Raw genomic sequence first — 26,079 nt, forward strand, 5'->3', positions numbered from 1 at the left:
TAAGTGTCCCAGACTAAATTATCCAGGCTATATTTCTTAACAAAATAGAGATTTTTTAAAGGGACAAATCTATTCCATTTGTAATACACTTTAATATGGCGAAGAAAACATCATCCCCTAAATATTCATCTCTTATATACAACCCCTAACTTAAATTTTTTAATGGCACCCTGTACATTTTTTATAGTTTTGGATGTAGTCTTCTATCGTCTATTCAATCGATTTTTTAAAAATAAAATGGGTTTGTAAGGTATCAAGAAAATATCAGTTTATTTTTTTATTATTGTTAAATTAATCAAGATAGCCTTAAAAATAGAATAGAAAAGAAATATTATGCTTTATTATCACTGAAAATTTTACTATTTTAACTACGTAGTATAACTTCTGAGTGACGTGCGTACGAAGTACACACTCTTTTTATTTAAACATTATTTTTAATTTTTCAAAATTTGGTCTTTGTTAGGAGCATACGTTATCTTCCAGTGTGCAAAATTAAGTGTGCAAAAATTAATAAAAAATCTCTTATAATACATACACAATATTTAAAAAAAATTTTGCGCTTATTTGACGTCTTGGATATTACCCTTAATTGAGGTGGCCATGATTTGATCTGTCAAATCAACAATTATTATTTTTGACGTTTAGTATTAGACCAGTAATAATTATATTTGTTGTAATTGTGTATCTATAATATTTCAATATGCCTTATTTACTTTCGCCTGACGAGTACGTTGATTTCATTTTGATTGATGGAGAATGCCTAAAAAATAAGAGAATTTCCGGACAATTATATCAAGAAAGGTTTCCAAATCGAAACATTCCAAGTGAAAAAACCTTTAAGAATTTGGAACGCTCACTTAGACAGGGACATTTTCCTAATAATAAAAGAGGTACAATTGAACGCACAGCAAGATGTAACCAAAACCTTATTAATGTACTAGCATATGTTAATTTTAATCCCAAGGTGTCTGTTAGAACCCTCGCCAGTGAATGTGGCATTCCAAAAAGTTTTGTGCATAGAATTCTCAAAGATTTTAAGTACCATCCTTTTAAAGTGCACCTAGTTCAAGGATTACAGCCTGGTGATGACCAAAGACGTCTTGAGTTTATTGCAAAAATGATTTTAAATCAGTGATGATCCACTTTTTTATCAAAAATATTGTGGTGTGATGAGGCTAGATTTCACAATAATGGTGTTGTCAACCGTCACAATTCCAATTATTGGTCTCCCGTGAACCCACATTGGATGATGGAAACAAGATTTCAGAATATTTGGGGTATAAATGTGTGGTGCGGTTTATTTAATGGCCGTGTTATAGGTCCTTACTTTTTTAACGGCACTCTAACAGGTGTTCGATATTTAGACTTTTTAGAAAACATTCTACCCGATTTGCTAGAAGATATTCCTCTTCATGAGCGTCAACAAATGTGGTGGCAACAAGACGGAGCTCCTCCACATAATGCGAGAATTGATAGCGACCACCTACAAAACCGTTTTGATAACTACTGGATAGCAAACAACTCTCCAGAAATTATGCGGGCCGCACGTTCATGTGATTTGTCACCTCTTGATTCTTTCTTTTGGGGAGCGATAAAAGATATTGTTTATCAATCGAAACCGCAAATTTAGAAGAAATTAAAAGAAAAAATAAGACAAGCATGTCGCCAAATTACTCCCGAAATGATTCGAGCCACATGTACCAGAAATCTTTTGGAACGATTCGAAATGTGTGTTGCAGCAGGTGGGTTACAATTCGAACATTTAATGTAAATAATATTAGTTAGTTAGTTGGTGTTTTGATTTATTTTTTCATGTAATTTTTATTGCATTTATTTTTATTGTTCCTTTAAGTTTTATTGTTCCTAAGGTTGTATTTTACTTGTACGAGTAGTATGTTCAATTTGCAATTTATTTAAAGTTTGCAATAAATTGCTTTTGTTTTACTTTTATTCTTTTATTTTGTAATATTGACGATTTATCTAATTTCAGTGACAATGAAGCATATTTCTTTTCTATTCTATTTTTTAAGGCTATCTTGATTAATTTAACAAAAATAAACTGATATTTCTTGATACCTTACAAACCCATTTTATTTAAAAAAAAATCGGTTGAATAGACGATAGAAGACTACATCCAAAACTATAAAAAAATGTAAAGGGTGCTATTAAAAAATTTAAGTTAGGGGTTTCTACGCCATATTAAAGTGTATTACAAGTAGAATAGATCACTTTTTGTCCCATTCGAAAATCTCTATTCGTTTAAGAGATATAGCGTGGGTAAATTAGTCGGGACACCCTGTATTTTCATCGAGGAATAAAAATATTTACTCGAAAAACTTTTGCGTTATAAATTAATTAAACTACAGGGCTCCCTATACGTTACACACAGTTTTAACATATTCATTCTTATAGCTGAAGTCAAGACAGATTAAAAAAGTTTTCTTCTACGACCAGTAAAAGTTAATTAAGCTTTATTTGTTTAAATTGTAGTAGAGGTTGGGGCGGCTGGGCTACTCCCCTTCACTTCCACTATGACGTCGTTCAGCTCGAGAATGACTGGATGGATCGTAACGTCAGGGGTCGTTGGAAAGAGGGTAGCTAAAGAAGTAAATAATAAAGGCTTGGATCAGATGGTGGATTGTCAAAAAGAACTTAAGTATATAGTGCTTAAACGAATTAACATACAGGACTGTGCGATGTGTTAAATGACAGGATTTAGCGAATAAAATACAATTACAGAAATATCAAACATGGCAGTATGCCAAAAGGGCTTGGGACCCGTATCTTTGATACTATCGGGCCAATCGTGACGTGCGAGGTATTATATGACAAGATTTACCTAATAGAATACAATGAGAAAGAAAAATCAAACATAGGGTATGTTCCAAATTTTTTCTCGCCGGACTGATAATAGAAGAGTTCCCCCACCACCGAGCCAATTCTGCTATTCGAAAAAAAAAAGTCAACTTTACTTATGTTTTTTGACTATAAATAGCGGTTTTTAAATAAAATTATATGCTTATAAAATATAAGCCTTTAACAACTATTGAATGGCGCTGATTTTAATTCTTAATTGTTATAAACAAAGCAGCTGTGATTTTTTAAACAAATAAAGCTAACTCCACTTCTATTGGTCGTAATTTTTTTTTAAGACTTTATTTAATTAATTAATTATTTTTAAAACTTTTTTTAAACTTTAAGAATTTTTATAAACAATTAAACATATCTCTAAAACGAATTGACCGATCGCATCTTGCAAAGTCTCATTTCATTTATAATTATTAAACTATCTAAAATATAATATTTTTTTTAAATAAAAAAACAATTTTTACAAAAGTTGTTTCAAAAACTAAAAATGGAGAAAAATTACCATTTTTGAACATTCATTTATTAATTTTGCATAAACTGTTGGGTCAAATTTAATGTAGCATAGTTCAAATTAAAGCTTTTTTTTATGTACTTTATTGCATGTACTTAATGTACTTTAATTGCTTAATGCAATAAAAATAATAAAAAACACCGTTTCTTACACCCTCAAAGAGCCATAAAAAAATTACAACCAACAGCTTGGAGTTACACACACTAGGAACTTACTTGAGGCATTGTCCTTCATAACGCTGTGCTGGTATCAACAATTCATTAATTATTGTTCAAAATCATTTATTTTGTCTCTACAGCTTTGACTATATAGGCGAGCGGTTTACCCCTAAAAAAACGCTTAGGAACAGTATGTACCGACTAATTTTTTTTTGCATTTCTATCACACCAAACCTTTTTTATTCGATTCTATATATTTTTTAAAGTTTAAATGTATTTTTTTTATTTTTCTAACTGGGCCCGGAATTTTTATTAACAAATAACATACCAAAAAACAATTTCCCAAATCGCTTCGACTAAATTTTTTTTAGACATATCTCATCGAAGTGGGATTTTTTTTTCTAGAAACTATTAAATGAAATACAATTCTACAAAAAGCTTTATAATCTTTAAACCTTCACGTGTAAGTAAGAATATTTTGATAAGGATAAGTGGTTTCAATTTTGCTAAAAACATAGTTTTAAATTTAAACAAAGATTTCTAAGCGCCCCGCGTCTCTATCGCCACGACCGTACACGCTTATTATCATATACGATGTAGGTAAAAGTTTATGGTCGGTATATTAGAATTTAACAGGATATCTAACACATATATAAAATCATATTTTCAGCGAGTAGACAAAGATAATAATCATATTTCCCCTTGGTCCCTCCTCCACATTCCCCATGCACGCCCATTAGGGAACGCCGGACGATTATTTCCGATTCAGCTTATACGTAAGAAGCAGCGGCAGGGTTGCCTATAACTATAACCTATATATTTTAACTAATATATTGAATTGATTCAAAAAATTGGCGATCAGTGGCCAAAACTGAATCATGATATTAAAAATGAAACACTAATTGACACAAATACTGGTACAAAATGTTTTAAATCCATGAGAAATTTACAGATTCGCATTTTTATTTGACGAAATTGTAACCTAGTTTTCAATAAAATATAATCAATATTATATAAAGATAATTTTGGCAACATCGCCATTCGTCCGTTCTCTTCAATGGTAAACTGCATACGAGCTAGGCGGAACGCTATGCTATGTATTTCTTTTTGGAGGTAACCGCGAAAGTGTGAAGATAAAAATTTGATATGCCGACGATTAAACAACAGAAGAACTGGTACAAATAATAAAATGGTACTTTGGGGGCAATTCAGTACAAGAAACTATTAATTTATTTATTATGACTTCTGAAAATAGGTCAATACCTATAGAAAAAACTGTATTGGCCATTATTCATTAATTTGAAAAGTTTGGCAGTACTAATGACAGATGTAAAAAATGCTGCCCATCAGATTAACCTCGCGGAAAGAAAATTTCTCAAAAAAGAGAAATTAGAGAAATTCAAATTTCGAAAGACAAAGACAAATTTTGAAAAGAAACAACTACCATTGTTATAAAGTGCAGACAACTCAAGAAATATTTCCTGATGATCAATTTAAGTGGATGCTTAAATTGGATTTTGTGAAATTATGATAGAGGGATGCCATGCAAATAATAATTTTTTGAAAAATATTTTGTTTACAGATGAGTCCTCCTTCACAATTCACAAGATCATAATCTATCCGTTGTACGTTATTGGTCTCTTGGAGAATAAGCATTTGAGTGTGTCTGGGCGTACGCAGTATCCACAAAAGTTGAATGTTTGGACTGGAATTTTGGGAGACCATATTATTGGTCCCTTTTTCATTAAAGGCAATTTAAATGCAGTCAAATATCTCCAATTACTGCAAAATTAAATTATTCCTACATTTCGACGTCTTCAAATTAACTTCAACGAAATTTGGTTTCAACAAGACGGCTATCCTGCACATAATACAAAAGCCGTTAGAAACTATTTAGCGTTAATTTTTGCTGAACGTGTCGTTAGTATAGACGGTACAATAAAATGACTCCCTCGATCACCCGACTTAGCTCTTCTAGATTTTTATTTTTGGGGATGCTAAAAAAAATTGTAGAGGCATGAATTCGAGTGAGCCACTAACTTGGAGGAACTGAAGGAAAAGATAATCCAACTTAGCCAAAACATATCGACAGATGAACTCAACGCCATGAGAAATGCGTTTTGTTGCGGTTACTGTTCGTTACAATTTGGTGCTCTGTTTGAACATTTAATTACCTAAGAATTTTATTTGGTTTAAAATTTCTAATTGTTTGGAATTATTTTTAATTTAAACCTTTTCTCGGTATATTGAGCTTCTTTTAATATTTCTACGATCAAATCACCTTACCAAGCCCTTTGTTATTTGTCTCTTCTTTCAATTTTGTTTTTTTTATTTCCGATTTATTAATTCATAGCTGCTTCGTACATATTTTTATTTTAATACTTAGCCATATCGTAATAATATCCATTGATATATTTTTTTTTGTATAATCATGTATAGCTAGTATATTTCTACGATGTGATTTTGTTACTAATTTAATTTGATTCCAATTTTTTTATGCTTTTAATAGTTTTTTTAATCCTTTTAAACTCTATGGGTTTTTTTTCTCCTTTTCAAGTTACTTGTTTCTCAGTGCTTTTTTAACTACTATAAATACGTTTTTGTTAGTATCAAAGTATGTTTAATATCGAAATTTAAGTTAACGATTGTCTGTTCTTAAAGTTTTCTTAGTATATTCGTAATCAATTTTTTTTATTTTCTTTTTCTTAATAAATTCTAGCGCACCACAAGTGTTTTACTTTGTTTTTACTATACATTACTGAACGTTATCATCATCAGCTCGACAACTCTATGTACTATAGTCATATTCTAATTCTTATAAAACTTTACAGCTATATTTAGCACCGTACTTAATTGTTACTAGTAGTGTGGTGATCACTCCTATATTCCTCTTAGGTGGAAATTGTGTGTTATTCGATATGTTCACTATGTCAGAACTCATTATTTTTTTTTGTACTTGTCCAGATTCTTCGTCAAACATTGTTCTTTTTCTTTTGCGGTTTCTTGCAATATTTTAATGCTTTTAAACGTTTTCCATTTTTTCCCATTTTTTTACGTCTCCGTGTTTTTGTCGATTTTCTTGTCTTCATTTTTTTACTTTCTTTATATTATTTTTAATCTTTTTGTTGCTTGGTAAGTTTTTTATTTTGTATTTTTAAATCCTGTATCTGTTTCCTTCTGTGATATTTGAGATACTTGGTCTTATATTACTTTTCATCAGATAGTGGTCCTAGTCTGCATTGGCCCCTCAACTGTTACGCATATTTATTACATCTGATTGATACAAGATGGAAGCATGTAACGACGAAGATAATATTAACAGAAGTGGCCAGGTTTATTAACCTAATGCCAATATAATTACGTACTTCATGGAAACTATGTTTACCTATGGTTGGTAATAAATTATTGCTCTTTTCCTATTTTTGCGTTGAGGTCACCGTAGATTATTTTGATGTCGTTCTTTGGACCTTTACGATATGCATGTAATTTCTTGTAGAGCAGTTATATCCATTTCATGCTTATGTTGCTCTATGAATAAATTTTGTAGTTCCAACGAAAATTTGACCCCCCCAGAAACTCAAAAACCAAGAGTTTCTTCAAAATTTAAGAAAACACGCCAATATGTATTGGGAGGAGGACGAATTGTCATGCAAAATTCATGCCCTCAAATGTAACCCCCTACTGCCCCGCATCAACCACCTTTTTTTTTTAAATAGCGTATGGTCGAGTGACACATAATTGAAAAGGTAATTTTTTTCTGCATACGACACTATACTTTTTTTAAATTACGTAATAACTTTGAAGATAATCATGGATTTAACTAATTTATTGGTTGAATATCAGTTTTAACAAGAAAAACATCAAATTTCAGCAAATTAACCAATTAAATGATATTAGTGACCTCCAATCAACTGGAAATCGATATCAACACGCCACTGTGTTAAAGATAATTTTTTCTCTTTTTGTGAAAATATTAATTTTTCATATGAATTTTTTTTTAAAAAGATAATAAATCCGAATTATCTTCTTTAGTGTTTACAAGGTTACCTTTGTTTTGAGATTTGTCAACGGCTGATTAATCAAAGATATTATTGTAAATGCTTACAAAAGTGAAACGGTAAAGGCAAACTGGATTTCCTTCGCATCGGTTCGACCTTATTCTGGAAGGTCGTTCAGGTAAAATAGAAGCCCCTCGTAAAATCTAAAACATATTAGAATTAGTCATCATATATTTTACAGTTATTTTTACGCCAGGATATTTATCGTAACATTGCCCCCCTCTTAAAAGATGGTTCCTCCTGGAACCTTGTCGGGACTGGAACCGGAACTGTATGCTGGTATCGGCAACTGGACCCTCTTTTACAACTTCCAGTTGTATAAAAATGACAAGGGACGGTTTTCTCTCCGCACCAGTAACTATGCGGATTGCAACAGACTAACACCTGGACTTCGGTGTCTTTGAAGATCTCCTCCACCATATTTCGGATAACCCTCCAATCTAATTCCTGGCACTCCAACTTTGGCATGGCTAACTTTTGCACGTCGGACTCTAGTACGTGCTCTCTCAATTGAAGTAAGGCTTCCCATACATCTCGGTAGGTAGGTTGGTCACGGGCAGTGTCTTTTGTTACCAGGTAGAAAAGGTAACGTGATGCATCTTGGAGTTTCAAGGTTTTACCGGGAGTTGGCACCTGGCATTGAAGTTCTGCAACTCGACCAAACTTCCTTCGAAAGACGGATGCCAACCCTGGTGCGTCTTTGATACTGGCCGGGATGGTAAGGGCCAGCGAGTAGTCATCGGGGAGCGCGAGTAGATCTTGCTTTTCTTCAGTGGTAACACCATGTCTCGCTTTACCGGTACCTCCATAGGCACCCATGAATTCCGCAAACGTGAGGTCAGACACATCGTGGACTTGGTTTACTTCCACTTCTTCATCTACGCCGTGGTCACCTTCGAAAGACGCCAGCCGGTTATGGTGTACTATCATCGGCTTTCCCTTCGGAATCTTGCTTATTCGGTAGATGACATCGTTGATCTTCTCCATAATGAGGTATGGACCTTCCCAAAACTGCTGCAATTTGGGAGAACAACCTTTTCGCTTCTTGGGATTATACAGCCATACTTTGTCGTTCTTCTTAAAGCAACCCTTTTCGGCTTGTGTATCGTACCGTTTCTTCATTCGGTCGCTAGCGATCTGAAGGTGGGAACGGACCAACTCATGTACATCGTCCATTCTTCTTCGTAATTCGATCACATAATCTTCACCTGCTACATCTTCTCCAGGTCGACACCCAAACTCTAGATCACAAGGTAGTCGCATTTCGCGTCCGAATAGGACTTTGGCTGGTGTCTGGCCTGTTGATTCGTTAACAGCAGATCTGTAGGCCATTGTGAAGAACGGAAGGTATTGGTCCCAGTCTCGCTGATGATCGGACACCATCTTTGTCAAATATTTGCCAACTGTCCTATTCATCCGTTCTACCATACCATCAGATTGCGGATGATATGCTGTAGTTCTTGTTTTCTTCATGCCTAGTCTATCACATATTCCTTGGAATAGATCGCTTTCGAAGTTCCTGCCTTGGTCACTATGTATCTCCAAAGGCACTTCAAATCGGCTGATATATTCTTGGATCAACTTATCTGCAACGGTGGCGGCCTTCTGGTCTGGAAGTGCGTAAATCTCGACCCACTTAGTAAAGTAATCCATTACTACCAACATGTACTTGCCTCCATTTTCACTTTCTGGAAATGGCCCAGCGATATCCAAAGCTATTCTTTCAAACGGGCTTCCAACATTATATTGTCTCATAGGAGCTCTCCTTTTTCGGTAAGGCCCGTTACTCGTAGCACAAATAGTACATTTCTTACACCAGTCTTTTACGTCGTCGGAACTGTTCATCCAATAAAACCGTTCCCGAATTCGCTGAAGGGTTTTCTTTACACCAAAATGCCCTCCCGATGGACTGTCGTGTAACTGACGAAGTACTTCGGCTATTCTGCTCTTTGGGATCACCAACTGTCTTCTCTTCTCTGAACCGTCATCATTTTTCAGGACTCGTTTGAGCAAGCCATCTTCTATGATAAATGAGTCCCACTGGGCCCAATACGTCTTAACTACTGAGCATAGGTTTGATATTTCCTGCCAAGGTGGTCGACGGTTTTCCTCTTTCCATTTTCGGATTTTCTGATAACTGGATCTCTCTCTTGTTCTTCCCTTATCTTAGTAGGCGTCCAGTCGTCGTTGACAATCGTCGTTCTTAGCACTGCTGCTTCCTTGGATTCCGTTTTGTTGCAGTGGGAACACTCTGCTGGGCATGGCCTTCTGGAAAGAGAATCAGCGTTTCTATGGCTAACTCCGGCCCGGTGCTCAATCTTAAAATCGTATTCTTGGAGTCGTTCGTTCCACCTGGCTATCTGATCCTCTGGATTCTTAAACTGCATCGACCACTTAAGGGCGGCATGGTCGGTTCGGATTAGAAACTTTCTGCCATAGAGGTATTGATAGAAGTGCTCTACTGATTTAACTACTGCTAGAAGTTCTCTTCTCGTGACGCAATAATTCCGCTCAGGTTTTGAAAGAACTTTACTAAAATATCCGAGGACTCGTTCCTGTCCTCCTTGAATCTGAGACAGCACTCCTCCAATTCCCACATTACTTGCATCCGTATCTAAGATAAACTCTCCTTCTGGCAGTGGATACCCTAAAATTGGTGCTGTTATTAGATGTTTTTTTAAGGTCTCAAAGGCATTTTGGCAGTCTGTATCCCAGCGGTATTCTCTTGCTTCCTCTGTAAGTCGCGTTAATGGCTTAGCGATATCTGCAAACTTCTTAATAAACCTCCGGTAGTAAGTACATAGTCCAAGAAAACTTCTCACTTGATGTTTGTCAGTTGGTTTTGGCCATTCCTTAATGGAATCGATTTTTCCCTTATCCATGGCCACTCCTTCTTTACTGACTATATGACCCAGATAATTGACTTTACCTTGAAATAGCTGGCACTTCTTGGGGTTTAGCATCAATTGGGCAGCTTTAAGTCGATTAAAAACGTTTTCTAAATTCCTCAAATGATCTTCGAATGTCTCCCCCAAGACGATTATGTCATCTAAATAAACCAGGCATGTTTTCCAAGATAACCCTCTCAACACATTTTCCATAAGCCTCTCAAATGTCGCAGGAGCATTACAAAGTCCAAATGGCATAACGTTGAATTGCCACAATCCAGATCCTGTGGTGAAGGCTGTCTTTTCTTTATCGACTGGGTCCATTTCTACCTGCCAGTATCCAGACTTCAAATCTAAAGTAGAAAACAATTTACTTCCAGCCAATGTGTCCAATGTGTCATCGATCCTAGGCAGAGGATAACTATCTTTCTTGGTAACGTTGTTCAGCAAACGGTAATCCACACAGAACCTCGTCGTTCCGTCTTTCTTCTTAACCAGGACCACCGGAGAGACCCATGGGCTCGTAGAATGTTCTATCACCCCGTCTTTCTTCATTTCCTGAACAATCGTTTCAGCTTCCTCTCTTTTCGCCTGTGGTAATCGTCGAGCTGTTTGACGAATTGGCTTAGCATTACCAGTATCAATTTTATGCTTAACAACGGTAGTTCTTCCCGTCTTTCCTCCTTTCGGTACGAAAATATCACGATACTGCCAAAGAAATTCCCTTAATTTCCTTTTCTCCATCTGATTTAGAGACTGTCCTGCAACTGCAACCATTTGGTCGAATTTGTCGTTGGAATTATCAGATGTTGTCGCCTGACGGATTATGGATGTCACAGGTACACAAGTTCCTACTTTTGTCTCTTTCTTTATCGTCACTGGGTAGTCATTGACATTTATAAGCCTCACAGGAATTTCCTTAGCCAAAGTCACCAATTCCTTTCCAATTATGATTCCACGGCCAACCTCATCGTCGTGGTTCCAAGGCTCCATCATAACAGGTCTCCCTTCGTCCACAATTCCCTGTGGCCGCGCTACTATGATCGTTTCACTTATCGCAGGCACGACTGTATCTTCTTTAATGGCTGCTTGCACAGTGTTGTCATTATGTGGATGGAGAAATACCTCCTCGTTGCCAACTTTGATTACCTTATTCTTAAAATCCAATTGGAATCCATGCATATTCATTACGTCCATTCTTAATATAACATCCTCTTCGATGTCAGCAACTATAACAGTATGGACGAACTTTTCTGCTCCAATTCCCAATTGTACCTGGATTTCTCCATGAATGTTGGCATTTTCACCTGTAGCGGTCCGAAGTCGCAACCTCGTTGGTAACAGTTTCTTTCGGCTGTTTATAACTGTCGGGCGTATGATGGTTCTGGTCGCTCCGGTATCCACCAACAACGTATGCTTTTTACCATTTATGTCTCCATCTACATATACACTATCTTCGCGACATTTCAAAGAAGCTATTAGTATAAGAGGGTCTTTGGAAGAGTTCCGGGTCGAAGCTGCCCTCCTAAGGTTGACTCGTTCTGGTTTTCCTGATGGTGAGTTTCTTGATTTTATGGTCTTCTTTTTCTTGCATGTCATGCTTTTCATCAAATTAAAGAGCTGGTCAAGTTTATCTTCGTCTCCTTCCTCTTTTACAGTCCTAACTTTACTGTACCCGCCAGAGGCCTGCGTAGCTGACTCGTATTCGAGGGCGGCGGATAAGACATCAACCAGCGTTTTGTCACGAGCTAATCGCAGTGTTCTCTGCATTTCATGATCACGAAGACCATCAATAAACGTTTGAACGGCCAATTTTTCCATCATGTCTTCGGGAGCTGTTGGATAAGCATATCGTACTAATCTGGCAATATCTACCTCATATTCTTGAAGAGCCTCATCTTTCTTCTGTCTACGATTTTTAAGCTGTGACTGATATACATGCTTCGAATGCTCGTGGCCATATCGCATATTTAACCTCTTCTTCAGTTGTTCGAAATCATCGGTCCCCTCTACGGCTATGGTCTGAAGCACATCTAAGGCATCTCCTCGAAGAGCGATAGTCAGGTTTACAGCCTTTTCTTTTTCAGACCATCCATTCGCTCTTGCAGCTGATTCGAACTGTTTCATGTAGTTATTCCATGACGATTTTCCGTCGAAAGTTGGGACTTTCACATGGACAGAACCTCCACTTCCTTCAAATTTCGGCCGTATTTCCAACTTGCATTTCGTCTCGTCTTCTTTTATCTCCACTGTAATCGGATTGTTACCTCTCTCTGCTGTCCCTGTTTCCTCCATCTTCCTTTCCATCTCTTTAATCTTTTCTTCGAAGGCCAACATATCGGCAGCAACTTGATTTTTTAACGAAGACATTCTATCGTCCAGGGCAGACATCTCAGAAGTGACTTTAGAGATTTCCGAAGAGATGTTAGCAGAAACTTTGCTTTCCAGAGAAGAAATCTCGTTAGAAACTTTGTTCTCCAATGATGCGATGTCACCAGAAACTTTCGAAATATCGCCAGAAACTTTGTTCTCCAATGATGCGATGTCACCAGAAACTTTCAAAATATCGTCAGAAACTTTGTTCTCTAATGATGCGATGTCACCAGAAACTTTCGCAATCGACGAGATAACAGCAACATGCTTGTCTTCAAATATATAAGTTTCCGGATCCAAACCTTCTTCTTTTAAAGCGTTCTTTAGTCGTTGGACTAAATCAGCCTTTTTCCCGGTAGAAGCTAATTCCCTATCTTCAAGATGCCTTCTTAAATCCGTAACTGTGAGCTCATAAATCGTAGTCATTTTCACAATTTATAAATATTCACTTGTATTATTATTATAAGTCTAATTTATGTTCGGTCCAACTTCTAACACCATTTGTTGTGAATTTATTAATTGTTATGTCTTTAATTTATAATGTCTTTATCAAAAGGTTCTTATCTAAATTTATTAAAAAGCACAATAACTGATATTAATTTATTTATCACTAAAGATACATAATTTATTAAAAAACGAACGTAACATTTATCGCGGGCGCGAATCTTCTTTATTAACTGACTTCTTCCAAATAAAATGTCCTGTTATATACTCAGTACCGTTAGACTCGAAAAGTCTAAAACTTTCTTGAGTAGACGACGGCGAAACGGTAAAGGCAAACTGGATTTCCTTCGCATCGGTTCGACCTTATTCTGGAAGGTTGTTCAGGTAAAATAGAAGCCCCTCGTAAAATCTAAAACATATTAGAATTAGTCATCATATATTTTACAGTTATTTTTAGGCCAGGATATTTATCGTAACAATATATTTATAATATGAGAATCCGGTAGAATCATTTATCTTCTTTTCCTGTGTAAAGTTACTAATTTTATTAGAAATATTTCTTAATTAAAAACAGATAAATAATTTTATTGGAAATAGAAATTCATAATAAATGTCTGAAATATAAAATCAGTTCTAGGAAAAATAAGCTGGAACAACTTAACTGCTTTCTTTTTAAAAGAAATTCACAAGTTAAGATTTTAAAAATATATAAATACATTTATCGGATATGAAGATTACAAAGCTGTTAATTTTAACAAAATATATTCATGCGAAAATCCAATAAAGAATTTTATACTACGACACTTTATTAAATGTCAGCACATTTTTGTCCTGCGAAAACCCAGTAAATCAATTTTAGGTTACACGAAGTACAACGATTTACCTTTTTGGGTCGGTAGTTCTGATTAGTTCGCTCATGTCTGGACTTGATTACGGACGTTGCGTTCTCTAACAAGTATAGTTTGATGTTGAATTGTGATGAACTCTGTAGAAATTACTGGAGTCTAGATTTTAAATCTAGAAAAAATTTTATTTTGCACAATATAACTGTAAAACAAATTATGACTAGACTTGTCCTTAAAACTTCCAAAAGAAAGGAACGAAAATTTAGCAAGAAATGTTTCTTTCCACTAGCTAACAACGAACGGATTCCAGTGTGCCAAAAGTTTTTTACAAAAACGCTGTATATATCCCCAGATGTTATAATAAATGCTGTAGCTAACAGTGATTCTACTGGTTGCTATTCTAAAGAAGACAATCGCGGAAAACAGGAACCAGTTAACACAACAAAAGCTGAAGATGTTCAATTTGTTAAAAGTCGTATTGAATCCTTTCCGGTTATGGAATCTCATTATACCCGAAAGGATATCATTAGAAAATACTTAGATCCCACTCTAAATATCAAAAAAATGTACCAACTTTACTTAGATAACTGCATCGAAAATAATCGAGACCCTGTTGCTTTACGTAAATATCGATTTATTTTTTGTGAAGAGTATAATCATAAGTTTTTTCACGCCAAAAAAGGACCAGTGTTTTATCTGTGCCAAATATGCTAAGGCTGATCTAGAGCAGCAGAGAAAAAACCTTGAAATAATCTACGAAGAACATAAAAAAAGAAACGAAATTTGTCAGGCCGCTAAAAGAATAGATAAAGACAAGACATTTATGTCTGTAACATTGGATTTACAAGCAATTTTACAAATACCCAAAGGATCTATTAGTCAATTACACTATCGTAGAAAATTGGTAGTATACAATCTTACTATTTGGGAATCACCGCTACCCAATAACGCATATTGCTTGTGCTGGAATGAAATGCATGGCAAAAAGGGTAGTTCTGAAATCGGAACTTGTATGTATTACTATTTAAGTGAATGCTTAAGACCTGAGGTTAAGCATGTAACAATTTTTTCAGATACTTGTAGCGGTCAAAACCGCAATCAATTTATAGCCTTACTACTGTTGTGGATCAAAATATTGACCAATTGGAAATTATAGAACAAAAGTTCTTAGAAGCAGGACATACTTATATGGAAGTGGATTCTATGTACTCGGCAATAGAATCTGCAAGTAAACATGTAAATGTAACTTGCATGAATGACGAAAAATATATTTCAAACAGCAAGAAAACAGAAAATGAAGACAGTAGACAATGTGAAACATAATATAGGCCCATACAAGGTAAAAGAAATAAAATTTAATAAATTTTTAGAATTAAAGTCACTTGCAGCAAATATATTGCAAAACAGAACAGTAGATTCTGACGGTAATACTGTGCAGTGGTTAAAAATCAAGAGACTAAAATATATTTAAGGTTAAAGAAGGAAAATTTTTTTCAACTACGATCTCTCAGAAGAATTAAAGTGTTTAAACATATCAGAAGATATTGGTTTGAATTCAAAAAAAAAACTCCTACTCTACGGTCTAAAAGGCAAAAACAAATTTTATCCCAAAAAGCAAACCTAGACTTACCAACTCCGGGTAATTTACCAAAGTTATACAAAAGTACTCTTCCAATAAGCGAAGCAAAAAAAAAGGATTTAATGAAGATGTGCCAAGAAAACATTTTTCCGGAAGAGGAAAAATGGATTTTTTCTCTTAGATCGAATTCCAGACGTAATGATGGGAGAAGAATCGGAAGAAGAAGATATTACCTTTTAATTTCCTAAAAAGAATGTAGATTATTATCTGTTTTATTTGAATAAAATACAGTTCATTTTTATTTTATAATTAACAAAATTAAAAATAAAAACCAATAAAATCAAATGTTGTACTCATTCAGCGAGGAAAAACCCGATAAAAATCATGTTTTATTTTTTTTTTTGTAAATACCTTTTAAAAAGTTAAACTAAAAATAAATTATTCTAACTAAACATTAAATTTTCCACTGTTTGGCTTTAACAAATATTTGAAACAACTTCCTATGACGATTTTAAAGCCTCTTTAATGTTACGAAAATCTTTAATCGCGATTATCTCCGAACAATGATTTTGTTAGTTATCGGGTTTTCGCTCGAACCCCTCGATTTATTCATGCAGACACGTACACAAATCTCTCAGAAATTAAATGTGTGGGTTGGTATTTTAGGGAATCACGATATTGGACCATTATTTTTTAAAGAAAGTCTCAACGGAACAACCTATTTAAATTTGTTACAATACGTTATTGATCCGCTGATCACTGACACATTGGAATCTGATAATAATCTTTTAGAGGATGAACTGACTTTCCAACAGTACCCCACATTATGATATACGCATTGGACAACTTTTGAATCAACGTTTTCCAGGGCGTTGAATTGGTAGAAGGGACTCAATAGTGTAGCCGGCCAGATCACCGAATCTTTTTCCTTTCGATTTTTTTTTTGGGCGATACCTAAAATCAAAAATATACGCCACTTTTCCTGCAGATCTCGGAGAAGTGCGACAAAGAATTGTGACAGAATGCCGATTATTGACACCGGAGGTATTTGCAAATGTACAAAGAGGCTTTGAAAATGGACTGTATTATTGTATGGAGCTCAGAGGAGGTCACTTCAAACATTTAATTGGTTAATTTGATGAAAATTTTTGTTTTTTGTTATTACTGATCCTCAACCAATAAATTAGTTAAATCCAAAATTATCTTCAAAGTTATTCCCTAAATAAAAAAATAGAGTGTCATGTAAAGAAAAAAATACCTTTCAAATCAAACTCATGGTTGATGCTGGGCAGTAGGGGGTTACATTTGAGGGCATGAATTTTGCTTGAAAATTCGCCCCCCTTCCAATACAAAATGACGTGTTTTTTAATTTTTAAAGAAACTGTTGGTTTCTTAGCTTCTGGAGGGGTTTCTAAATTTTCAGTAGAACACACTGTATATCGGTTTCCCGCGAAATCATCGTCGCTTGATGAGTTCGGTTTCTTCTCGTTGAAATTTCGTTGATTGAAAACAGCTGATTTTTAAAGGGTAGGGTTCTTAACCCTTTCTTCTCGTTATTGCGCCGTCTCCTTGCGTAGGTTGGCGATCCGAATGGCAATTGCAGCTTTGGAATCTGCTGTACGAAAGATTTCTGTAGATGAGCGGTCACACCATCTCCTTAACAGGTCTTTTAGCCATGAGTTCTGGCATGATCCAACTGATCTTTTGCTCTGCTTTACCTTTTAATATTATTTGGAGTAATTCCTTAACCCTTTACATAACCCGCAATCTAGAGGATCAGACACTTTTTTAGGGTTGCTATATCTTTGATTTCAGGATTTCAGGTGCTGGAACCTCGTCCACACCCATTCCATCCTGGTTATTATTTATTAGTATTATTAACGTAAGTTAACTAGAACATTTCTTAATATTTAATTATATTTGGCGTAGCTTCTATCATTAGGAACCATCCACTAATCATTCTCTCTCCTCTTGTCTTATCCCAGCTTGGGACCGACAATGGCGCAATTATCACGTTAATGGCGGTTAAATACTCCTAATTCTGTTATGATAGACGTTTTGTAAGCAGGATACAACGTGTTTTATTTTTAGGTACACGAAGAAAATGTTAACAATCATATTCTATCTTTTTTTTAGATGGCGGTAACGAATACTGGACTGCTGGTACAAGATTACTCGATGGTAAAACTTGGGTATGGTTTACCACTGGCGATGTTATCCAATATTCTGCGTGGAATTCTGGAGAACCAAGTGGAGGAAACGAATATTGCCTTATGACTATAAAATCAAATAATGGTTTAGTATGGAATGATGTCAAATGCGACATTGAATATCCATTTATTTGTGAAAGGCCTCTCGATGAAAAACGGGAAGATTTGTTTGCCAATGAAGAAAAAGGTAAATATAGACATTTATAGTTAAAAACCTTTTACTTGTATATCATGTAAATTGAACGGTATGATATCTTTTTTGAAGCTACACGATTAGAAATTAATTTAAATCTAATATATTCATAACACAGAAAATGTAAAAATTAAATACATATTGAATAAAAGAAATCAAAACGAATTTATATCAACCAAAATATGCAGTGACTTATTGCAAATAAATTACAAACCATTCAATACGAATATTACTCAGGTATATGCACCTAGAGTCAATAAAGAAGATAACGAAGCATAACAATTCTACAGACAAGTAAAACATCTACTATGATCTCTAGAACCTTAAAAAATTGTTATGAAACTTTGCGCCTTCAACAGAAAGCGTCGGAATAAGGAAAGTTCATGATGTGGCAGGTATTCCAACTAGGTGTTACAAACTCTCCAACGAATATAAACCTAGAAATCCCTTAAAGTTAGTAATAACAACATCGTACGAAACCAGATGTCGATTTAGGTGTCGACATCGACCTCTGCCACAACCCTGTGATTGCACATTTATATACGACGTATTATAATATTGATGAATTGAGAGAATTAACAGTAAGAGCCAAAGTGGAATAAGAACTAGCAGAACTATGTGCTAGCAACAATTGACAACATAGCGAATGTCACGATGATATATTAGACACTATCAAACATAACATTTAACCTGCTTCTGATACACTTTTAGAACCTTCGACAACAAAGAAAAATAAATTGTGGATGACCGATGAGATATTTTTTCTTGTGAAAGATAGAAGAACTGCAAAAATCCAATAGAAACATCAAAAGTAGTCTGAAATCAGTAGCATTAAAAGTAATAAAACTAAGAAATTGTCGAGAAGCGAAGCCCCTGCATTTTCTGCATGGCGATATTAATTTACACATAACGATTAAAGCAATTATTGGCTTCACAAAAAAGTACCTAAAACATATATAATACGTGATGAAAAGTTGATCTTGGATCGTTCAGATCTATGAATCACATAGGAAATCTATTCTTAATTGCTGTTTAAATATTGGAGAAAACTTAACTTAACTGGAAATAATGGCCTGGCCCAGAAATTCTGGAGTCATAGGTTCAGCAAGCCGAGAGCAATAAAAAATCATATTGGTCCTGGTTGACGTATTGACAAATGCAATAAAAAAAATGGTGGACATATAGAACACTTACCTTGATAAAAAATCGGTTGCCTGTAAAGTCGGTTTTACGGGCGAAGATTTTACTTGACAACGTCTTTTTCTCGGTAGAATATTTATTGATATGATCATTATTATTTTGCACAATAGGAACAAGGAATTGAATGAAAATAAGAATTGCACAAATTTTAACTATAGAAATATATTTTGTTTACTAAAACATTGTACATGTAAACTTAAACTTAACTAATTTCTATTTGAGTGATGCGCGCGCAGCGGACCGGTCATGTTTGAGTGGGAGAGAGACGCAAGGCATTCGCCGGTCCGGCGGGCCTCTCTCTCGTTCGGTGACTCATCGTAACAGACGTGAGCGGGCGTTACACTTTTTCATGAGTGACTCCGAGCCACAACCTAATTTAAGACGTTGTCACGTCAAAAGTTTAATGTTATCTAGTTTAACTGATTTTTTTAATTTGGTTTGTATTTTTTGTTGGTACTTTTTAATTTGGTTTGTAAATAATATGTTTTGATTATGGCTCTGATTTAATATAAAACATAAAATGTTTTATGTAAAATCCTAATATTATGTTATTATGTCAAATCTCTTATTAATTATCCTGCTGATATATTTATTTTATTTAATATTTCGTTAACTATCAACTTCAGTTAAAGGTATTTCATACAAAAATTCAGAAGTGTTGATGTTTTTGTCTATTTGTCCTTCGTTGCCTGGTGTAATTCCGTTAAATCAGAATTATGCAGCTAATTGGTATAATGCAATTATCTCGAAAACTGTTAAGTCTTAAAATTATTAACAGCTATACCTTTTTTTTGTTAAAATAATGTATCTTGAATATTTTTTGTCACAAATACCGGTAACCTAAAGAGCAAAAAAGTTAAATGCAAATTTACACCACATATGTGGCACATGTAGCGCCCTTCTATTAGCTACATCAAAATGTGCATCAAATTATAATTCCTCATATTCAAAAGTACTCAGTTGGAAATTTTTAAACATAAATGTTCACAAACATGAAAGTTATAGCGAAAAATAAAATTTTAAATTTCCATTTTATTAATTATTTAAATTAATCATTTTATTAAAGCAATTTGGCATAAATCGTAATATTTTAAAGTGTAGAATCCACTGTTTCTTTATGTACTATTACTGAAGGACCACCCTGTATATCCAGCAAATCAAAAATGAAATGAGTCATACGCGTGATCACCAAGTTCATCGTATCCTTCAGCTGTCGCTATAACTTTTACCAGGAAGCGAGTCATTAAAGGAGAATTAATTTTTTTTATTTAGCGTATGGCATACAAAAGAACACATAATTAAAAGAAATACAAAACGTTAAATGGAGTATCACAAACGAACATCTAATATATCAATATAATCTAAAATATTTTCGGTCGAATTCAGAAATTCAATCTTTTTAGTTTTTCCTGTTCTGTCAATATATTAAACTTCTTATCTCTTCACATCTTTTGTTTGAATTCTTTTCTGCTTTTGTTCAGTTTCTGGTAAAATTTTCTTGTCTCTGTTGGCTTACTTAGTTCTTGAAGTCCTTTGTTCATATTTTCTATCTTTTTTCTGCGGTGGATTTTCTTTTCTTCTTTACGTAGTTATTTATATTCTTCCTCTGCTTATCAGGTTTTGTGCCCCTGTTACATCAACAAATATGCTCTGTTTTTTCTTTCTGTTATAATCTGATATTCTTCGTCAAACCAGTCATTCGTTGTTGTTCTTGTTTATTTGCCTTCCAAGCCTAGCAATTATTTAGCTGTTTCTTTCATGATGTTTTCTTCCCACTCTTCATTTATGTTTTTATGTTTTAATCGGAGTTCTAGTTTGAAGTTCATATTTTTGTTTATATTATTTATTTTTATTTATATCTTTCAGTCCTTCAACATTGTATCGTTCATGTTTAAAATCTATTTCCTTGTGTTATGTTTAAAATTCTGGATTTACACTACTTTCGACCCGTTAAGGATCAAAATCCGGATTTGCTCCTCTCCTGGTGCGGACGTTTATTATATTTAATTGGTGTTTTAAGTCTACAACATGATCTATCATATTTACTGTTCATCTGGTGATTTGCAGAAGGTGCCTTTGTGTATATCTTTTTAAGCGACGTTAAAATTATACAATCGGTTAAAAAAAACTACTATGAAAAAGAAGACATTTTTGAAATTAGAGCATTAAAAATATTTAAAATTTAAAGTTAAGAGTTTACTTTGTATTCTAGTTCTTCCTTTGGAGGAATTTTCAGTTTTTTATTGACGCTTGTAAAATGAAAGTATTTGTTTCGTTGCGTAGTTGCAGCAATCGTTGATTTAGCTGCTGATTCAGCTGTTGATTCGTCTGCTGTGTCTTTATTTTGCGGTGTAAATACATTTTGACTATAATGTCAGGACATAGACTATTTTCCCTATTAAATAGACTAACTTTGTTGATTTGACACTCAAGAAAATTAAATTTTTCTTAGAAATAAACTTCGAATCTTGAATTACCTGTCATTTTGTTTAATGCTGAATACGTAGAATTATTTTAGAGGAGGATTGAATTTATAACAATATGATTTATGTAATGCATTATTCGATGTATAACTTCTTCTAAATAAACACGTTTTGGCATATTTTAGAAGTCATTATGTACATACAGACCAAACAAGCATTTGCGGTTGCTAATACTCTTTCTATTGGTAGATTAAATAATTAAATATCCTTCTGAAATAAAAAAAATATACTAATTTAAGCATTTTACATCTTTAGGTTTAATAGTCAATACCCGCTAATCCGCAAGCGGATTATCCGCGACTCTATAGCTCTATCAATTTTTAACGTGAATGAAAACTTATTTTATAAACTAGATCTAATGACATGTATTATTTTTTATTATTATATGCAGAAATATAATATTCTATTGTTACAATGTAAAGTGATCTACAAGGAAATATATTTTCTAACGCGCCGCCAATGATCGCATTCAAAATTTCAGAGAATTCATGATTGACACGTGATTCCAACTACTTTCAACCAGTTACGACGTGTGACTTCGGATGACTATTTTCAATATTTGTGCACTAGAGATAGTCGAATATAAAGTAGAAAATAGCGGATGAATAATATTTGGCTTCATGGCTGAGTTTGGCGCGAGGGAGGCTTTATTTTGAATAAAACTGTAAATTGCGATTGATTACCATAAGCAAAAGCAGGCTTCTATTTTTAATATTAGAATTTATTAGCTAGAACAACTTATATCTATGGTTATTTAATTTTGTATTACAGATTGGCAGAATATCTTAAATGTTCACACAAATGAACCAAATTTGGATCTTTTACATGTTAATGGCAAGGACTTCTATATATCTCAGGAGTACAGAGTAAGTTAACAAAAAATGTCTCATGCTTTTACTTTGTTGTTATCTTGTCTATCAATGTATATCAATTCGTAAACATTACTCTATAATTCCCATTTTCGAAATAATTAGTTTTTTAAATCTACTGACTATGACAATTATTCCTCTTATTTTGATGATTCATTGCCCTTCAACGTATATATCTGTACCCCGGAGGTAAAGGACACTATGTACACTTTTATCAAAATTGGGATTATTGCACTTTTGAATATAACTTTTCTGGCTCTACATAGAGGTAAACAATACTATGTCCAGAGACAATTCTACGGCAAGTTACCGACTTTTTAATAAACACCAAGTCCACTTTCAGTCAGAGGTAAACAACACCATGTGGACTTGGTATTGTTTACGTCTACTAAATGTGTGCACTGTTAATTACCATCGGGACATAGTGTTACGTACCCTGGTACCTGGTGAAATTTTCATGAACTAAAATAATTGCAACCAATTTATTTAGTTCGCAGTAGTGTTAGATTTTTAAATGTTGTATAATAAATCCGTTGTTTAATAATTGCAAAATGGATCCGTGGGAACTATCGTGGAAAAAGAAAATTCCTACCAAAACCATAAATAGTATATAGTATATATCAACATATCAATTCCTTCTCAAAGTATGAGAGTCATTATTCCAGAGAAAGGAGCAAGAGAAATTATCTGGACACAGAACTTACAATAGAAAAGATGTATCAACTGTACATTGATTAATGCAATGAAAGACATGTAGAGCTAAAGCTAAAAGCAAAAAAGTAGTTGTACGCAGATATTTTAAATAAAGACTTTAAGTTGTCGTTTAAACCACCCAAAATAGACAATTGCGATTCTTGCAGTACATTCACCGCTCAATTGAAAAATAATCTAATTGCAGATAAACTAACCAGACTGATCATGATGCCCGCCTAATTGAGTTTTAAACTTGGTATAACTTAAAGCAAAAGGAAGCTTTGGACATTAAATTCTACATTATATGATGCCAGTGATTCTTCTGTACAATGTATGATGTGGGACGAATCGAAAGGGGCCCGTGGTGCAAATGAAATTGCGAGGACATCACTCTTTGGACCGATAACTGCTATGGACAAAATAAAAATATAAGTATTATAATGTGCTATTTTTGGATACTGTACACGTACCCTCAAATAAAGACGATCACTCAAACGGTTTTACTGAAAGGGCACACACATATGGCAGCAGACAGTGTTCATGCTTCGATCGAGAGGAAAAGAAAGAAACTTTCCAATGTGGCCATTTTAACACCATGGGACTGGCAACAGTTAGTTACGGAAACATCAGGTAAATACACAGTGCACAATATGGAACTTGCAGATTTCAAAAACTTCAAAACGCAAAGAGCTTGTTCTACTGTGAACATGTGATTTTCTACAAGTCCAACAAGAACACATTGGAAAGCTCTTTTATAGGACCGATTTCAATAATCAAAATATGTATGAGGTGGACTTCATGAGGTATCGAAGACAGCAAATAACGTTTCCAGCCCAATTAAATCAAGTCTTAGTAATCCCATTACCAATCACAAAATAAAAGTACAATGACTTAATTGCACTATTGCCTTTTGTTCCGTTGATTTGTCATGCGTTTTATCATAATTTAACACAGCGATGTAGCCACAAACGGTTACCCCCAAGGAGATGAAGATGATATGGAGCCTCTTTAACAATTTTGAGACTTGTCTATAATTTTACTTAATTGTTATACATATTATTATATTTGTCTCTAATAAAATAATAGTATAGGCTGTTTATTGTGTTTGTCTTGTTTATTTCGTAGAGACCCTAACATGCAATATCACATTATTTAAAAAAGTTTTTAGAGGTAAACAACACTATGTCCAACTACACATTTTTAAAAAATTTGTTTATAATGAACGGTAAACTTCAGGTATATAACAATAATAATATATGATTCTCGGTTAAACATAAGAAACATATGAGTATTTACTGATTACAAATTTAAAAAATGTTAAAACTGCTCTCCTGAAAAAGTCAGAAAATGGACATAGTGTCCTTTACCTTCAGGGTACAGATATTTTTTTTATTTTAATATCTACTAATTACTTCCTTAGATGTAAATGAATCGTCCAAGTCTACTATACTTGTCACTTGATGTGAGATTCTTGAATATCATTTCTGTCTTAATTTTTGGTTTTATTATGCCACCTTCAGCTCTAATGAATAAAGTACATAGTACAATACATTTTAGTCGGTCTTCTAATTCCTAAAAATAAGACACACTTTTTCTCTACTTTTTATATTTTTCTTTTTAGGGAAATTATTATGAAGCATTAGATTATTGCCAAGTTCATAATATGAGACTAGCATCTATCGATTCTAAAGAAGAAAATGACAAATTGTACAGACATATCAGGGACATCAGTAAGTTAAGAAAAAATCTGCACTTCAAAATTTTAATTTAAAACAGTAAATTATATAATTCTTTAGATAATACGTTAATATTATTCAATAGTTTTTTAATTTCATTCTGTCATAACTTGTCGCAACAGCGTTACCTACCTTATTCTTAATATAGTAAAAGGGGAGTGGCATTGGAAACCATACAACTGACAAAAATATAAAACTTTTTCTGTCATATTCTATGCTTAACAATATATAATCACTTTATTTCTTACAGCCATTTTTCATGGAAATACTGGCGGAATATGGCTGAACATGGCTTGACTCTCTGTGCATATATTAATTAATTTCGACAACCACTACATAAAATCCGTGATTGAAATACGTAGGTATATTCTCCCAGTGGAATAGAAATGTTTAAATTTACACCACTACCAAATATTTCTGCACCCAACTCTTCTGCAGTTTTAGACCTGTCTGTGTACCAGGTATAACTCTGCAGTCTAGGTCGAGTATTCACTCGGTCCATTCCTCTCGTGGGCATATATCTACTTAAGAAAGTAATTTAGGCCTATACCTGGTATCATATGGTCAGAAATCATCATACATTCGCTATCTCTAACTTAATTTATAATATTATTATGTCCTAATCTAATCTATGTACGTTGCTTAGGTTTTCTCGTTGTCTCTAATATCCCATTTTTGCCTCACCCTTATAACTATGGGTAAAGGAGGAAGGTCCAGTAGAGCCACCATAGCTGCAGTTGTTGTGCCCCTCAAGTAAGCCTCGAGTTTAACTGATCATTCCCGTTATGATTTATAGAGTTATTCATCAGAGTTACACATCAGAGTTACTCATCACCGTTCTCTTCTAAACTCTGAACAGGAGAAAACTGAGCTACCAACGTTACCAACTTTGGAAGAAATGAATAAAGCAATTCAGTCTCTAGTCAGAAACAAGTCAACAAGAGGAGATAACCTACCCGCAGTAATATTTA

At 34.1% G+C, this 26,079-nt stretch overlaps 1 protein-coding gene across 2 annotated transcripts in view; it reads left to right on the top strand.

Moving 5' to 3' along the window:
* Positions 1–26,079, top strand: part of LOC140437059 (uncharacterized) — a 53,732-nt gene that overhangs the window by 11,230 nt on the left and 16,423 nt on the right. For both annotated transcript variants that reach the window (XM_072526305.1, XM_072526306.1), the window contains exons 4-6: positions 17,861–18,121; positions 22,582–22,676; positions 24,994–25,102. In XM_072526305.1, coding sequence (XP_072382406.1) covers positions 17,861–18,121; positions 22,582–22,676; positions 24,994–25,102 — 465 coding nt within the window. The remainder of the gene's footprint in view (positions 1–17,860; positions 18,122–22,581; positions 22,677–24,993; positions 25,103–26,079) is intronic.

The sequence above is a fragment of the Diabrotica undecimpunctata genome, chromosome 3 (assembly GCF_040954645.1).
Source record: "Diabrotica undecimpunctata isolate CICGRU chromosome 3, icDiaUnde3, whole genome shotgun sequence".
NCBI lineage: Eukaryota > Metazoa > Arthropoda > Insecta > Coleoptera > Chrysomelidae > Diabrotica > Diabrotica undecimpunctata.